General features: G+C 31.8%; 1 protein-coding gene and 2 long non-coding RNA genes across 4 annotated transcripts; all 3 read right to left on the bottom strand.

Moving 5' to 3' along the window:
- Positions 1-3889: 3889 nt before the first annotated feature.
- LOC110688786 lies at positions 3890-6872 on the bottom strand. The gene is made up of 5 exons (XM_021865550.1): positions 6153-6872; positions 6056-6074; positions 4733-4890; positions 4364-4540; positions 3890-4273 (listed from the first exon to the last, which is right to left on the bottom strand). Exons 1-5 carry the CDS (start codon positions 6588-6590, stop codon positions 3890-3892), a joined length of 1176 nt encoding a protein of 391 aa, XP_021721242.1. The 5' UTR covers positions 6591-6872.
- Positions 6873-7723: 851 nt separating this feature from the next.
- On the bottom strand, positions 7724-8268 carry LOC110688791. Its single transcript, XR_002504671.1, has 3 exons — positions 8232-8268; positions 7851-8115; positions 7724-7740 (listed from the first exon to the last, which is right to left on the bottom strand). It is a non-coding gene; the product is annotated as an uncharacterized LOC110688791 (long non-coding RNA).
- A 1101-nt stretch (positions 8269-9369) lies between these two features.
- Positions 9370-10775, bottom strand: LOC110688792. 2 transcript variants are annotated; one of them, XR_002504672.1, is made up of 3 exons: positions 10716-10775; positions 9526-9618; positions 9370-9420 (listed from the first exon to the last, which is right to left on the bottom strand). It is a non-coding gene; the product is annotated as an uncharacterized LOC110688792 (long non-coding RNA). The 2 variants fall into 2 exon arrangements; XR_002504673.1 differs by lacking the exon at positions 10716-10775 and adding an exon at positions 10438-10571.
- Between the last annotated feature and the right edge of the window lie 8169 nt (positions 10776-18944).

Below are 18944 nucleotides of genomic sequence, written 5' to 3' on the forward strand. Positions count from 1 at the left end.
CTGTTCACTCAAGGAACCAGCTCAGTCTCAGGGGGAACATCAGAAGGAAGCTCAAATGTCCTTAAGCCCGAAGTTGGAGGAAATTCAGAAAAGTCAGAGTGAAAAGGATGAAATAGAGGTTGTTGGTTATTATGAGGAGACACCCACTGCTAAGACCATGGTACGAAGTAGAGTAACTCAATTAAAGAAGTTCACTGAGAAGGTGCAGGAGGAACAGTCCATTGACGCTGTTCCAGGAACCAAGAGAAAAAGGGTACCAGCAAGAACCTCTTTGCTTGATTGATGTGATGCTAGTTTTGCACTCGTTATGCAACAAGGAGAACAGTTTTGCACTCGTTATGCAACAAGGAGAACATTCTGAATCAGTACATATCTCTCATGTTTTATAAAAAAAAAAAAAAAAAAAAAAAAAAAAAAAAAAAAAAAATAGAGGAACCAGCAGGTCAGGAAGTGGTTTTGAAACAGATTGGGGAATCACAAGAATATGCTTAGTAATATAATGATTTTGGTTTAAGCAGAGCATGGTGACAAAGATGAAGAGGAATCAGATGATAATACAGAAGATGTTGCAAAGTTTGAGGAGGAGGAAGGGAACGAGAATGATGATGAGGAGTGATGCTGTTTCTGTTCTTGTTTCCTCACCCTCATGTTTATTCTAAAATAACTGATTTTGTTGGTCTGTCTACTTCTCTCCATTCCATGAACTTTCTTTTTGGATGGATTTGGGCTTCTTTGGTTGAACTTTGTTGGCTTGTATGAACTACTAACTCTCCTATGGTATGAACTGTTTGGCTAATCTCTTTTTGCAGCATAATGCTTGAATGGTGGTTGATGCCATTGTATGGATAAGCACATTAACTTGTGCACATTGCTTTTACTTGTGGATACTTTTTAATGATGCCAAAAGGGGGAAGTAGTCTGAAGTTGAAGCCTAAGGTTTAGCTAGTTTAGATTGAGTCAGTTTGAGTCTTTTTATTTCGTATTTTCTATTTTCTGTTTAGGGAACCAGTTGGCCTAACTGACTTGTTCCAAAGAGTCTTGAGTCCTTGAAGTTTTTGACGGTTTTCCTTTTGAGCATGTTCACAGGTTCAGGAACTTCAAAAGTTTGTCATCATCAAAAAGGGGGAATTTGTTGAGTCCCTTAGGTTTTGATTGATAGTTTTGAATGATGACAAACAGCTAAGGGAAACAGGTCCTTGAAAGTGTTCGATACAGTTAGGGGAACCAGCTAACATAGAACACTGTTTCCCCAGACAAGTTATTACTTACATGAGTTTTCTTATTGAACTAACTTGTCTTTATACAGGGAACAGTTATATGGTAAAAGTGTTATGTACTGGTAGGGAACCAGTATGTACTGTTTCCATGGTTGCTACGTGGTACAGCAGTCACATACTCTTTATTGTGCATTAACCATGTTACATGTGCAGTAGTTGAGTTGATTCCAAGACTTGGAGCATAGAAGCCTTTCGAAGATATTTCGAAGAAAGATTGTTTGCTCATAATAGAAGTATTCAAGGAAGATTCAAGTCTTGAAGATTACATGAAGAAAAGACGATTTATGCTTTAATATGTTATCTAGGTTTTCATGTAATATGCTCCGTAGTATGCTTGCATGTTTGGGTTATATAAGTGCTTAAAAGTATATTGAAGTATGATATGAAATCTGGTACAAAGTTGGAACAGGTTTCATAACATGTTTCAATTCAGGGAACCAGGTTGGGGAACCAGGTTCACTGTACGAAATATTCGAGCTGCCGTTTTGGAAAAAGATTTTACAAAAAGATTTTTTTTCGAAAAGATTATTTTGAAAATATTTTGTGCAGCTGGAAATAAGATGAAATATTCTTGGTTACCTAAAAACTAGGAGTATTTATCTTAATTGATTCTATCTTTGTGATTAAATCAAATAAGATAAATACTTTCCTAAAATTACAATATATCTTATTCTCTAAGATTGTGTGATTTAAGGAAACTAGGTTTTAGGAATCTAAGCTTATATAAACTCATCTTATTTCACATATTTCGTGTGCCTCTCCAGAAATTAAAAGAGCAATTATTTGAGAGCATATACTTAAGCACTAATCCCATTCATCAAGTCATATACAAGAGCATTCTAGTACTTAAATATTTTCTCTTAATTAGCTTCGTAGAAGTGAGATCAAAGGGGAGTTCTTGATTCTTGTATTGAGTCTTTAACAAAGGGGTTAAAGGCTGGGTGAGTGTTTGTGAGTTCAAACACATTGGGCTTACGAGTGTAAGTCGAGAGCACACTCGGAGTAGAGTGTGGGGTTTGCTGGTTCCCGGAGTAGGGAACAGCAGAGTGTTCTTTGTCTTTGTTTTTCGGAGTAGATTAATAAAGAACTTAGGATAGGAGGACGTAGGCCTGAGTTGGCTGAACCTCGTTAAATTTGTTGTGTTCTTTATTGCTTTGTTTTATTTCGTTAAATTTGTTGTCTTCTTTATTGCTTATTTATATTCCGCTGCGTACGGGAACCAGCACAACTGGTTCCTCACACATAATCCGAAAAGAAGCAAAATTAGCCAACGATTACTTAACACTCAATTCACCCCCCCCCCCCCCTCTTGAGTGCCCATTGAACCTTCAAAGCCGACGAGAAAGGAATTCTAATATATATCAAAACTTACGGCAGCACAAATAGTTATAGGGTTAAAATACTTTATATACACTTAAAAATATAGTATCCTATTTAAATTAAAATAGGGTTTTAAAACCTTTCGGACTCTAAAATAAAAAAAAAATATATGAGATTAGGAAAGTTATTTAATAAATAAAAATAAACTATTGTTTAATAAAATATATTATATAAAATCATAAAATATTCGGGTATTACAACCTTTTTGTGACTTTTGAGGATGAAGCAACAATCTTCTTGTTTTCACTGAAATGTCAAACAATGTCAGTACATATTAATAAAATATAAGCTTCTTATATAACACTTTGTGTGCATTTTCAATTCATAAAATGAAAGATATTGATTTAACATAAACCACACATTCATATTACATATTCAACAAAATATTGTACACACATACAATAGTTTATGAAACTCCAGTTTCAAGTTACAACACGATAGTTACATAAGTTAAATTGTTCCATCTAGATAATTTATCCTTACTAATTACATAACCCTAATAGTAAGACATGTCTTCAAGATTTTACCCCTCCACTTTTTCATCATTTTTTGTTTTTTCAAAAACATCTTCCTTGTTTTGTTCTGCACCTCCACTTGTGTTTTTTGGATGATCACTTTTTTCACCAACATCTGACCTAGGGTCAGCATCAACCACTGAACCAGATCCTGCATCTAAGAAAAAATTCAATTAGATATGAATATTATTTCTTTGTAAATGAACATTTGACTCTTTATAATTGAACATTATAACAGTTCTAGGCAATCCTTCATTATTTGACCTAGTGTCAGCATCAAATTTTGAACCAGTTGCTGCATCTAACAAAAAAATACAATTAATAATGAATATTTCTTCTTTGTAAATGAAGATTTGACACTTTTTAATTGAACATTATACCAGTTCTAGAAAATTCTTCAATTCTTTGTTCTGAAGCTGCTGAAGTTTTACCCACATCCTTTTCTCCAGCTGTATTATAAATCATTATTATGGAGATACACTAAGTTAATAGTATTTACACATAATAATTAGAAATGAACATTTCTACTTAAGTTTATTTACATTATTATTAAATAAATGAACATATTACCATTTGTTGAAATTATTGGTTGTTCAGTTATATTACCAAGTGTTGAAGAGGTGGGCCCTGTTTTTGTTTTTTAAAATAAAGAAATTAGGACAATTTAGACCACAAATTGAGAAATTTTCATATCAAAATTAGGATAGTCTCTTTGAGTTAGAATTTACCATTGGCTGGAGAAGGTGGAGTCAACCCAAAGCTGAAAGCTTTTCTGATGTCATATTCTTGTTCTTTTTCCTTTCCTTTTTTGGTTAATTTCTTCCCAGTCATTTGCTTCTCAGTTGTTTGCTTTTCAGACCCTTGCATCAGATTCTTCTCAGCTTGTGCAAGTGCATTTAGGAAATCCTCACTGCCAAAGAATTCTTCATCTTGGCTTAGAATTGATGGTTCCCTAGCTACCACCTTTCCTAACACTTCATCAACTTTTTTCACCAAGTCATTTCCAGGGAAGATGTCCTTTGTCTTCACCAATTTTGAAGAAAGCTTTGACACGTTTGAACAAGTCGTGTTTACAAGGGAAACAAAATCATCCATGAAAACCTATATGAATGAATATTAAAAATTATGCAGGTGAACATTTAAGATGATACAAATGAACATTTATGTTAACAAAATTGATCATTGTATAACCTCGGGACTTTCTTCAACTTCTGCAGCAATCCTTGGCAGAATTTTTCCTCTCCCAAATCCCAATTCTAATTCAATCTTCAACCTCTCAAGAACCATGTCTTTATTCCATGCAGATATGATAGGAAATGTTCTTGGAGGCCTTTTGTCTAACCTCTGAACCCTATAAAAATAGAACAACTACAAGAAAAAAGAAAACATGGAACAGAACATAAACAATAAAAAAAAGTGCATTTATTTAAATTTAAATGAACATTTTGTATCTAAGAATATACCATCAGAAATTAAAGAGGGCCTTTGTAGAACCCCTTGCCTTGCTGCTTTCTCCAATCAACATGACATTTGATAAGTGAGTCATATACAAACTAACACCAATTCAAATTTTTTATTTTTTCTGTCCATTATAGAATAAAGAAATTTGAAATGGCATTGATTGTTTGATACACATTTCATCATGCAGTTCACAGCCACTGCTAAAAAGTTAGTAATGAAATGTTCACTTGGTGGTCTGTTGTTGGTGAATTTATCATTTACGGCTATTTCACCAAATGCCACTGACAAATTTAAAAATTCACCAAATGCCATCGGACTTTTCAGAATTCACCAAATGCCACTCAGTTTTTAAATAATTCACAGAGTGCCATTAATGACTAACGGCCGTTAACTCCGTTAGTCATTAGGGTCTAATCATGACACATGTCATGATATGATTAGTATATTTATTTTAATTCTTAAAAATTAAAAGAAAATAAAAAAATTAAATAAAAAAACAAAAAAAAAACCCAAATTTTCCCAGCCACCTTCCCACCTCCGCCAAACCCTAGCCCTCTCCCCATTTCTCGCCGGAAAACAGCCGACCACCCCCTTAACCACTAAAAACGGTCGATCGGCCCTTAAGCACTCCACCTGACCCACCGCCGACCCCCAAAACCACCCACACAACCTGCCCCAACCCCAAATGCCACCAACATTAGCTTTGATTTAAACACCCATAGTTTTCCAACCACCGCTCAAAACCTCTCCTCATATCCTCCACCCTTGAAACGATGAAATAGGCCATAGAAATCGACCATTGTAGATTTCCATGGTTGATTTCTATCGTTTGAGGGTGAAGGGTTTCCACAATCGGGTTCTATTTTGGATTTCTGGGTTTCCATGGTCGGTTGTGGTGGCTATGTGATGCGTCGTGTTGGTGCGTGAGGTGGTTGCGGAGGTTGGAGTGGGCATCAGCGCAAGGTCGTCGGGTAAACGGAGTTTTGTGGGTCAGAGTGTGGGTGCTGGAGTTATTGGGCATTGCGTGAGATGGTTGCGGTGGTTTTTCGAGGGATTAAGAGGAGTCGACGGTTTTGATGGGGTCAAGGGGTTCCAGCGGGACATCATGGGTTCCGGCGGGTTCTGACGGAAGGTTAGACGGTTCCGGTAGGAGGTTAAGGAGTTCCGGCGGTTGGCTTGGGCAGGTGGTTACAGTGGTGGGGTTGGGTTGGGTTAGGATTTAGAGTTTTTTTAATTTAATTTTATTTATATTTTTTAAACCAATAATCGATTGCCATGTGTCATGATTAAGCCTCTTAGTCATTAATGGCACTCGGTGAATTATTTAAAAACTGAGTGGTATTTGGTGAATTCTGAAAAGCCCGATGGCATTTGGTGAATTTTTAAATTTGTCAGTGGCATTTGGTGAAATTTCCGTATCATTTATGTATCCATTCACAATCTGCAAACAAAATGAACAAAAAATTTATACTTTTGATCATTTAATGTATTTAAAATGAACATTTAAAACTGATCATACCTGACTCACTGATGGAGTTTTTCCTGACCATGATTTTCTCCATTTCTTCAGAAATTCTGCATACTCCTCACTAATTTTATCAGACTTTGGCTCAACAGTTGGAATTTCTCCTGTAGGCAAGCCATAAACTACCCTCACATCCTCTACCTCAATTTCTATTTTTTCATTCTTTGGTAGTTCAAAACACTGGCTATTCTCTTCAAAACTTCCCAATAACCAATTACAGAACTTTTGATCAAGTTGAGGTAAACTAATGTCAAGAAGTGATCCTAACCCTATATCAACAACTTGTTGTTTTTGGGTAGGTGTCATCTTTTTTATCCATGCAATGAACTTCACATGTCCTCTTCTCTTTGAAGATTTCTCTTCCTCAAATTCATCTTCCTGTATTTCCTCAACTTCATCAGTTTCCATTGCTTGAACAATTTCAGTTTTCATTTTCTTTTTTTCCTACCTTCAATCTTTCCTTCATCATACAGTACCATCTTTTGCTCCCCCTTTTCAGCCTTTGGCTTCACTGAATTCCCTTTCTTTGCCTGTTTCTTCTTTGGCTTTACTTCTTCCTCTTCCTCCTCTTCCTCCACCTCATCATCATCCTCACTGACAGGCTCTACTTCTGCTTTGTAAACTGACTCTTCACTATCATCATCACTGTCAGTAGAACTTTCATCAGTAGGATCTTGAGATGGTTCATCTGATGGTACTTCTTGTATTTTTTTTCTCTTTCCAACATTTTTCTTGGCAGGACTGACATTTGAAATTTAAATTTATGATTTTGTTGAAGTATTGAAAATGTACAGTAAGCAAATGATAAAATGAACAAAATTGTTTTCTCAAATGATCATTCTATATATAGGAATTGAACATTTATAATATATCATTATATACCTGCTTTTCTTTTGCCAACAACCTTAGAAGTTTTCTTCACTTCTTCTGGAGTTTTCTTTTTTCCACCTATATATTGAAATTGAACATTAATGATATACCATCATAAATGATCATTCTATACATTAATATTAAACATTTACCCTTTTTGCCTTGGTCTTGTACAACTTTTTTAGCAGAAGCACCTGGCAATTTTTTGGTTGGAGTAGGTGCTGGAGGATATTCACCAGGAGCACCTGCCATCTTTCTGATTGGAGTAGGTGCTGGAGATGGTGCATCAGCTTCCTTTTGAATAGGAGAAGTCCTTGTAGACATTCTTCTCTTCATTCCTATTTTTGCGGTTTCTTCAGCAGGTTCAACATCCTTCTTCTGGCTTCCCTTTTCAGATTCATCTAACACAACATCTTTTTTTTAAAAAAAAAAATTATGTTAGTATATTTGAAAGTGTAATATTTATTGTTAAATAGAAAAGTATTATGATTACCTTGGCTCCTTGTAATTCTACCACTTGTCACAACAACAGGGCTTTTGTTTTTGTTTTTCCTTGCAACCATTTTGTATCTTGTTTTCATTTTGGTTGACTGATCACTTTTTTGTGATGATGGAGCTGTCTCCTCACTAAGTTTTGTGAAAACTTTATCATCATCTTGATCTAGAAGATGAGTTTCATCCTCAATTTGAAAAAGATCAGGTGCAATTTGTGCTGCATATGAAATGATCAAATATAAAAGATTAAATAAACATTTATGTAAATAGGATGACAAATGTTTACTATATACAATATAAATGAACATTTCAGATAATGAATATTACCTTTCTCTTTTGCAGTTGAATCTTCCATTACTTTAGACTTTTGTGTGTGTTGCTTTTGTCCATCTATGTAATTTTAATTAGTGAAATTTATTAATATTTTTGAACAATTATAATTATGAAGATTTAAAATGAACATTTTGTGTAAAAAATATGTACATTTTCCACTATTTACCTTTCAGATCTGTTGTCTTTGGAGACTCATCTTCCACAGTTTTCTCTTTAGGGATTTTCTCCTTTTCAGGCTCTTTTTTTCCCTCTTGTCCTTCTATGAAAATTTAATTAGTTAAAATTTATATTTTTTAATCTGATTGAACATTCAATATTATGTAGATCCAATATGAACATTTTATGTAATTAAAATGTACATTTAAAAATTTTTACCTTTTACATTTGTTGTCTTTGGAAAGACATCTTCCACAATTTTCTATTTAGGGATTTTCTCTTTTTTAGTCCCTTTTTTTCCCTCTTGTCCTTCTATTAAAATTTATTTAGTTAAAATTTAATTTTTTTTTAATCTTATTGAACATTTAATATTATGCAGATCCAATATGAACATTTTTTGTAATAAAAATGTACATTTTAAAATTTTTACCTTTTTCCACAGTTTTCTCTTCTACTGGCCCTTTTTCTTTCTTTTTTGCTTCACCTTCAAAATTAATAGTATTGTTAAAATTGATATTTATGACTATTAAACAAAAAATATTCAATAAATATGATCATTTACCTCTCCTGATTTCCTTGCTTGCCTTTTCCATTCTTTTGAGATTTCTCATAATTCTGATTATCGATTCTTTGTACTTCCTGTAAATGTATGATACTGTTATATAACTTTGAAATATATACATTAACTGATTATATTAATTCAATTATTTAAATTTAAACATACTTTGGGTTTCTCTCTATGTCTAAATATATTTCTTGCATCTTGTCCTTTAATGTTATTATTCTTGCATCATCTTTGGGTTTTCTGATAATTCATTAAAAATATGTTTGAATTTACAATTTTGATTAATAAATAAAAAAATGAACATAAAGTCTATAAAATATGAACATTTAACTTATATTACTATTGGCCATGAGCAAACTTTTTTGTACTGATTTGCAAATGAACATATAGTCTATCTAAATTGAACAAGTTTTCTTACTTTTGTCCAAGACTATTCTTTTCTAGATTGCTTTGCACTTTTGGTTGAACTTCTTCTTAGCTTGCTTGCTGAAATCAATATTAAGAAATACTTTAAATAAAAATGAAATAAATGGTACACAAAATAGATAGTTATAAAAAATGAAATGAACATTATATATTTATATCTTTGATCAACTTCATTTTTGTCCTTTTTCTCAGGAGTATTCTTGTCTGGATTGCTCTGCTCTTCTGGCTGAACTTGTTTTTGCCTGCTGAAATCAATTTTAAGAAATACTTTTAATAAAAAAAAATGCACATAAATTGTACACAAAATATACAATTATCAAAAATGAAATGAAAATTATTCATTAATACCTTTGATCTTCATCATGTTTGTCCTTTTCAGGTACAATTATATCCTGGTTTTGTTCTACATTCTTTTCACTGAATATTGTTTATATTCATTAATTAGAATTTGTATTATAATAAATGAAAAAAATTTGTATGTAAAATGAACATTTGTTTATATAAAAGTGATCATTAGTATACCTTTGATCCCTACTCTCTTTGTCAGTTGTGTTATGTGTAGCAGACACACTCTTAGTTGTTGCATGAGTAGCAGGAATGTTCTCACTTTGTTCACTTAAAAAAACAGAATTATTTTATATAATATGATATTAAATTATGAACTAATTTATACAATGAAGATGATAATTAGTTATTTTGGTATAAAGCTTTTATACCTTATTGTTTGATTTGTCTCTAGTGGTCTTGATTTTGACATAACAAATTTCACTCGAACCTTTTTTTTTCACTAAAATTTTAAGAATTATCTAATAAGTTTGGTATATATATACAATGTAAAATAATTGAATGTAAAAATAATTATTTTATACACATAAACTTACTTGTTTAAAGTGTATCTTTGATAACTATTACCATATTCATTTTGTTCTATAACCTTCTTTAGAGTTAATGGTTAAGATTTTCCATCTCTAAATTGAAGCAAGTGTATCACTCTAAATGGCACATCACTACATTATAAATTAATTACATGACATTAGTTTGAATGCATATCACTGAAATGATTATTATCATATTTATATATGTGCATGATGTTTTAATGAAATGTACATTTGTTATTTAATTCTCAATGAATACTCAAATGAACAAATATACATATATGATCATAATTATATCTATAAATGAACATTATGAGTATCAAATATGATCATATACAATGATGTTTCAATGAAATGTACTTTTGCTCTTAAATCTCAATGAATACTCAAATGAACAAGTATAAATATATGATCATAACTATAGCTATAAATGAACATTATGAGTATCAAATATGATCATATACAAATAACATATTAAACAAAGATAAAAACCAATTTTTATCAAATACAACTAGCATATTAGAAATGAACACAATATATTCTGTAAATGACTAATTACCTTGGTAATGGAGACATTTTTAAATCCGTACCAATTGACTTGTCAATATCTTTTAAAAGTTCAGGATCTACAATTGGATCATTTCGGCGGTTTTTTTTCAATTTTTCTACTCTTGACTGAAGAGGTACATCATCATCATCGTCGTCTCTGTTTTATTTAATAGATTGTTAATGTTTTAATTGATTTGTTAATTTTCAGTAAAATCTTACTACAATCGCAATAATATGAACAAAAATTAGGGTTCATACATAAAATTGAACAAAAATTAGGATTCATACATTTCTTCAGGATTTGTCACTGATTTACTCGTCTCTGAAGTGTTCTTCTCCAAAGAGATACTACAATTGCGAAAAATTGAACAAAAATTAGGTTTTACATATAAATTCGCTCTATAATTTTCATCGCAAGAAAATGAACACAATTACTTACTCTTTGGTAACATTTTACTCCGATTTTCCAGTTTCGTCTTGCATGTTCTTCTCTAAAGCGTTTTTTTTTTTCCAAAATCACTCTACAATCACAAGAAAAAGAACCAAAATTAAGCTTCATACAAAAATTGTACTAAAATCGTAAGTAAATGAACAAAATTACTTACTCTTTATCAAAATGTTGTTGCGATTATTTAATTTCATCTCGAATATCAGACATTTGAAGCAATTATGAAGTGTTTTGAAGCAATTTTGCAATAATTTAAAGGGAATTTCGTTCCGATTCGACGGTGTTGATGAGAGAGAAACTCTAGAGAAATGAAGAAGATGGTTTTTAGAGAGAGAAAATGATTTGAAATGGATAGGTTTTTTTTAATATATATATATGTGGGGTAGGGGAAGTTATTTTCTAATTTACAGCAGTTACTGCGGTTAGTGGGGGTGAGTGGGGGTAGTTACTGTTGTTTGTGGGGGAAGGGGAAAAACGCAAAACGCTGCGTTTTGTAGGGGGTGTAGGTTATGGTACCTACACTAGGGTCTAGTATATACCAATTAAAAATAAGGTGATTGAGTTTGTTATAAAGATGGGCTACAATTGGATTAAAGACTTATTGACCCAAGTGTTAATACTTGTGTTTTATTTATAATCCAATAATTAAAATAGTTTAACCCAAAATATATTTATAATTAAATAAATGATATATAAAATACATTTATTTTATAATTAAATAAATAATATATAAAAATACATTAAAAATACGGGATATTACACATATGTACCTAATGAACTGTATACTGACATTTAACTACATACAGGGCCTGATTGAAGCTATTGCATTGGTGGCTTCAAAAGCAGAAGTGAGGTTTTGTGTCAGACACATCTGGGCTAATTTTAAGCTCAAATTCCATGGTGATACATTCAAGGAGCTGTTTCGGAAGGCAGTCAGGTCAACAAACAAGGTAAAGGATTGGTTTTGTGCATTTTTAAAATTGTCTTGTTCCATGATAAGTAATGTTTGTGTTGTTAAGTGGGATTTAACTTTGTAATTGTTTGTGTAACACCCCCAAATCTCCCTCTACGGAAATACCAGTATAATACGTATAATTATACCGTAAAGATAGACTTGGTCGTATTACCGCCGCGTGATTACGCAAGGCTACTCAAAATACTTAGCTTAATAACAAACTTGCAGCGGAAACTCAACTTTCTTTTACTAATACTTATAAAAATAATAACATTGTTATGAGTACTCAAAATAAAGACAAGACCAACATTCCTAAACTAGGTGAAGCAAATCTCGGGACTCCCATATGCTCATTAATGAATCCACCTGAAAATAGTCAACACTGCTTACCATTATGGTAAACAGGGCGAACCAAAACAAATACGAAATATGGATTAGCAAAATATGCTAAGTACGATAAGTGCAAGATAATGTAAACTCAATTTATTTGTAAACATGATTTTAAAATCAATTCCAATAATTAATCCAATAATTCCAACTCATGATTCAAAACCGATTCTCAATATTCCAATATCAATAATCAATAAAACCAAAATACCAATTATTTTATAAACCAATTCCTCATATAAAAAACCAATTCCTCATAATAAACCAATAAAACCAATGAAACCAATTAAATCAATTCCTCTTCCAAGTGTGCACACCCCCCAAGCTAGTCTCCTTATGTTACAAGGCTATTCCCGGTCATACAAAGTCCAAGACCTTATCAATAAACCAAATCCACATAGTGGGATTACTAACATGCTTATAAAGCATAAATAATAAATCAATGATTCAATAAATCCTCTTTTAAATCCAATAATTAAACCTTTAATGATAACAATCCAAACTCCATTATAATAAATCCAACATGCTTTCAAAATCAAACCTTGTAAATAAATACTTGAGAATAAAATCTCATATTAATAACTTTTCAAAATCAACAACTCTTCCTTGAAAAACCTTTATTTAATTCAACAAACCTTTTAAAATAAATTCCTTTGTTTAAACACGATAAGTAATCCAAACCGTTCAAAACATGATTTAAAAATTAATCATTCAAAATAATTTTATTAAAATCAATACCTTCAAACATAATTTATTTCAAAATTATAATTCAAATCAATTTAATTCAATCACCAATCAAATCATGTAAAACATGTTAGTCAAACCAATCACTTTCAAAGGTATCTAGCCACCTAAACGTACCTTGATCCTTGCTAGAAAAACCACACAAAAAGAACCTCAAGAACATTGATCGAACACACCCTACAAATAAATATAACCTTAATCAATATAAGGTTAACAAATAATTAAAAACCCCCATCTATATGTACATGAACCTTTTAAATTAATTTCTCATAAACATCATTAAAAATCTGATTTTATATAATTAAAACTACTCATAATAATTATTTATAAATCCCCCATAATAATAATAATAATAATAATAATAATAATAATAATAATAATAATAATAATAATAATAATAATAATAATTGAATAACAGAAGAGAAGAAGAAAAGATAAGAAACCAAGGAAAAGAGAAAATTTGGATTTGCATTGGAAAGAATAGGCAGAACTTGCAGAGGCTATAACTCCTTCGATATAACTCCGAATTGAGTGATTCTTGAGCCTAAACTCCAAAATGTTTTCAGAGGAACAATCTTCTTTGAAACAACAATACCCCAAAAACTGACCAGAAGTGCCCAAAAATTGGCTTCAAAGATAAACGGGATGATTTGTGTAAAAAGAGGAGAAGAAAAGAAGAGAATTGGTGTGAAGAATGTGAGAGGTATGGAGGGGTATTTATAGGCTAGCTCATGCAAGAATTATGACAAAATAATTTGGGAAGAATCATGACAAGTATGGTTTATGGGATTATTTGAAGAAGTGAGTAAAAGAATTAAGGAAAGTTTGGATATTAAGGTGATTGTGTATACTTGAATATGGAAGGTATTTATGTCATGAAAAATAATAAGGAAATTAGAATTACTTGGGGAATAATTAATAAGAATGAATGGAAAGAAAATATGATGATTAGATATTAAAAAGATGGAGAATTAGAATTAAGGAAAATAAGAGATTTTGGGAGATAATAAAAAATATAATTTTACTAATTAAATTCCCCCAAAATAATTCAATAGGGCCGAAATATTAATCTTACCATAGCTCAAATTTTCGGACTCTTATAAATATATTTATGAATATTTTTCTTGGTTTTAAGGAATAAAATAATTATATAAATAATATAGAATAATTAATTAATTAATTAATCAATTAATTAATTAAATATCAATTATTTACCAATAAATAATCAAGAAAAATCAGATTTTCCATACATGTAAAATTCAAAAATCCTAGCTAATTATTGGAAAATTTCGGCCATAATAAAATAATTAATAAATATTATTTTGCTTTAATTAAAATATCCGAAATATGTAAATAATTCGGTTTTTAAAATAGGATAAAGGGATAATAAATCTTATCCAAAGTAATGATTAGTTTTCAAAATGCTTTTGGCGTCAAAATTCAAATATTATTTTGGCTCCAAATAATAAATACCCTTTTTATAAAATACTTCTTAATTAATTAATTAGAAAATACGTATGAAAATACGGGGTATTACAGTTTGGGTCAGGCTGATTTTGATGCTCAATTGGAATGCATAAGACTGTTAGATCAGGATGCATTCAACTACCTACATGCTATCCCACCACAACATTAAGCAAGGCATGCTTTTAGCACTTTCAGTAAGTCTAACATGTTGCTAAATAACCTTTGTGAGACCTTCAATGCTATGATCAGAGATGCTAGAGATAAGCATGCGATAACATGTCGTGAATGGATCAAAAAGTATGTGATGCAAAGAACACGGAGAAGTGGGAGAAAGTTCAAGCTCAGGAAGGGAGGTTTATGCCTTATGTGAATGAGGTGTTTAAATGGATTTCATGATATGCAGCTAAGTGCACTGTTGTGCCATCTAGGTTAGATGTTTGGGAGGTTGATTTTGACTGTGATAGGTTTGTAGTCAACCTAAATGATAATACATGCACATGCTTTCACTGGGAGTTGACAGGTATTTCTTATCCTCATGCATGGGCATGTATTGTGAAAAAAAGACTCAAGCGTGAAGATTATGTCCATGAGTGCTACACAAAGCAAACATATTCGGAAGCTTATACCCAAAAAATCAAACCCATGCCTAGAATGAAGCAGTGGGAGAGATCCAAAATGGTTCAGCCCTTGCCACCTTTAATGAAGAAAATGCCAGGCAGACCATCCTAAAAAAAAGAGAAGAAAGGTGCTAGGAGAGGGAGAAGAGTCAAGGTTCATCAAGAGGGCAAAAAGACAGAACAAATGCTCTAACTGTGGAGTTACTGGCCATTACAAAAATAAATGCAAAAACCCTCCAAAATAACCATCACTTGACAAAGGTGGAAGGCCCTTTTCAATTGATGCTTAGATTGTCTGAAGAAGGAAGAACAAAAGGGATAGAGTTTTGAGACAGGGAGTGAGTACTTAAGGTATTTGTTTAATAAAGTTATACATTTGGTCTTGAATATGATTTTTATGTATTCCTCTGCTGATGCAGGATCTACTAGCCCCAATGACTCAAGCCATGGATCCCCAATGCAATCAGGAAGGGTCTTCCAATATCACTGTTGATCAAGCACAACATTCATACCAGGCTTTGACAAAAGGAAAGGGTAAACAAGCTACAAAATCAAAGCAGCCTCCAAAACAGCAACCCAAAGCAAAGCTCCCTGTCAATTCAGCAAGAAAAAAACAAGCACCCTGAAAACCTTGATATTTTAGCCTTATTGTAGTTTGTTTGGATTATGTCATTATTAGGTTTGTAGTGTTCTGTAACTGGGATTGCACCAACAATGTTTTTTTTGCTTCTTTTGACAATCAGTGATGTAATGAAGCTAAGTTTAGTGTCATTTTGCCTAAAACAATTAACATCTATTGTGCTCATTCAACCTTAAACTTTTGTAACATTTCCCATTTATGTTCTATGTATTCAAATTTTATTTGCAAAAGATAAGGAAAGATAATAATGCATTTTCATTTCATATTCATCACCAAATAGAAAAATGACAATTTCATTTCATGGTCATCACCAATGCACATATCAGTACAAGTTTGCCACTTACATAATACATATATTATAAAAAAATTAGTGGCATTCATTGATTGTGCATGAACTAACTACAACAACTCAAAGCATAAAAACAAATGCTAAGTACATAATCATCACCCCAAATACAACATAGAAACAAACTGTCATGCAACCTTTCTTGGTAGAGGAACTTGATTTGTTCAATACCAAGGACGAAACCTTCAATTTTTTGCTGAATTTTTCATTTTGCTCAACCAATCTTGCGTTTTGATCTTGTAGCAAACAAACTCTTGCTTCGAATTAGCAATTTCTGCCTTCATCAACTTCTTCTCCAATACAATCTGATTGGTGATGACCCTTTGCCATTCCACAATCTTAACATCAATCCATTCAAAAAACTTGCATCCGCTGCACGCCTACCAATATATGCATCGTAAAAACTTACAGGCAACAAATCTCCTTCCAGGATTCGTGTTAGTCCAAGAAGTCTCCACTTTGGGGGGGATTCCACAATAACACTTGGGAGGAAAAGGTTGAGCTGATTCATAAGATGAATTAGACATGATTCACTTTGCAAATTTCTTGCAATTACACGGATAACAACCAATTAAGTAACCCCTAGCTAATGTGGATATGAAATCGATACAATTCACCCAAAAAGAAAAATTCAAAAAAGCAAAACCTTAATTTTCCCATTTCCCCCAATTTTAACTCATTAATAACCCTAATTAGCATATATACGATATTCTCAAATTGGCTAGAACCTAAACACAATTACCTAATGTAATGCTCCAGAAATTATTCCTCTTGCTCAATTGATGAAAAAGGAAGAAATTTGAGAAATAATTTTTTTTGTGAGGGGTCTTTGTTGTGAAACGACAATCAGCAGTTATATAGAGAGGAGAGAGAAACAAATATTGAAGGGAAAGGTAAAAAGTGGGCCTCCCTCACTGGAGATTCTAGCCGGAAATACTAATGTGGTAGTACTACTCTAACTTTTAACATTTTTGTGGTATTTGTTTTAATTTTTTTTTTAAAATGTAGTTGTTTTCAAAACACAGGATATAATAGATAGTTGTTGACAAAATTTCCTCATAGAAATGTATCAACTAAAAAAAAGAGATATCGAACACTTTAATTATTAGAAATTTTGATTTATATTTTATGTAAAACAAATAAAATAAATCAGATTCAATCCTTTATTTAAGTATAATTTCTTAAAGTAAGGATTATTGTGGAAGATTTTTTTAGCAAGTATTATTAGCTAGAGGAATTTTTTTTAATATAATGCTGCCCAAGTGCCCCCCTTGGTTTCACCTTTAAAATTTACTTATTTCAGGCAAAGAAAACATTTTGTGAATCGATTTTACAATAGAACAATTAAGGACTTGTTCTCTTTACCTGAAACAAGTAGATCTGGTCTGAATTTTATAAGGTCTGATCTGAAATTTTCTGATCTGATTTAACAATTTGACTAAACTTTGACCGCATTTTAATACTAATCTATAAAGAAAAATATCATCAAAATGGATCTTGTTAGATTCGTCTCATTATGAACTTTTTAAATATGTAATTTTTATACAAAAGTTTAAGGTAAAGTTTTGGGTGAGACGGACTCACGTGAGTCCACCATCTTCATTCTCCTTCTTCCCTTTTCTCTGTTCTCCCTCATCAATGGCGGCCAAATCCTCCACCACTCTCCGCCTCCTCTCAACTTGATGGCGATGAAGCTCCCCCAACTCCCCCGTAAATCTACTCTCTCTCCTCCGAACCTCAATCCAAAACCCTTGAATAGATGAGTTCATCCGATAGCAGTAAAACGAAGAGTATTCTGTCGAAGTTGGGACAAAGAACAAGCCTTTTTCGAAATCTTAATGGATGAAGGAATCTGATTTCCTCCCTTCCACTCACTTCTCATGAATTTCATTCTGTTTGGGCAATATAATTTTTTGATTTTAGATTAATGGAGAATGAAAAAAATGTCAAATTGGTTTCCTCCACTATTGAAGCGACTTTGAGGTGATGATTTTTTTTAATAGTAGGTTATCAATTTCAATATATTGTCAGTTTCATTAAATGTTTAGTGTCAGGTATTAGATTAATATTGTCAAGCATTAGATTAGTATTGTCAGTTATTAGATTGTTAGGATTAGAAAATTTTAGTCAGGAATAAGATTATTTTTATCATAAACAAGATAATTTTAGTCAGGAATAAGATTATTTTTATCAGAAATAAGATAATTTTAGTCAGGAATAAGATAATTTTTATCAGGAATAATACCATTTTAGTTAGGAATTAGAATATATTGTTAGGTATAAGAATATTAGTGTCATGTATTAGAATATTATTGTCAGATATAAAAATATTAGTGTCATTGTATAAGAATATTATTGTCAGGTATTAGAATATTACTGTCATGTATTAGAATATTATTGTCAGATATTAAAATATTAGTGTCAGGTATAAGAATATTATTGTCAGGTATTAGAATATTACTGTCATAGTGTCATGTTTTTGGTGTTGCGGGCCTCGCGACCGGGTTTAGTTAGCCCGTGCCTTTTTGTTGGACTTTTGTTATTGAGCCTGGTCTCACACAAAACCTTTTGAAAATTTAATACGCAATTAACGATATTTAGCAATAAATAAATGACAATTAAAAGTTCTGATCTGGTCTGATCTGAATCTTTTTGATCTGATTTGAAATAAATATTTGAAATAAGTTGAAGAGAACAAGTTCAAAAAAAGAAGCACAATTTTGAATTAGTTATCCGATTAACATTTTTTTTGACAAGAGTTATCCAATGGGCGTGTTCGGCGCTAGCTTTTGAGTAGCTTTTAGAGGTTTGACTTGGTCAAACTACTACTCAACAAAAAATGTGAGTGTTTGACAAAGTAATGGTTCAAGTAGCTTTTAGTGGTGGAGGTACCTTTTATTAAAAGCTAGTATT

This window comes from Chenopodium quinoa, unplaced genomic scaffold, assembly GCF_001683475.1.
Source record: "Chenopodium quinoa cultivar QQ74 unplaced genomic scaffold, ASM168347v1, whole genome shotgun sequence".
Taxonomy (NCBI): Eukaryota; Viridiplantae; Streptophyta; class Magnoliopsida; order Caryophyllales; family Amaranthaceae; genus Chenopodium; species Chenopodium quinoa.

Excerpts from the sequence above, each read along its gene's own strand:
- LOC110688786 (XM_021865550.1), bottom strand. The coding sequence starts at position 6,590 with ATGAAAACTGAAATTGTTCAAGCAATGGAAACTGATGAAGTTGAGGAA. Across the intron at positions 4,541-4,732 it reads AAAATAAAAAATTTGAATTG|TTGTTCTATTTTTATAGGGT; the intron begins GTGTTAGTTTGT and ends TTTTTCTTGTAG. Across the intron at positions 4,274-4,363 it reads AAGTTGAAGAAAGTCCCGAG|GTTTTCATGGATGATTTTGT; the intron begins GTTATACAATGA and ends TCATTCATATAG.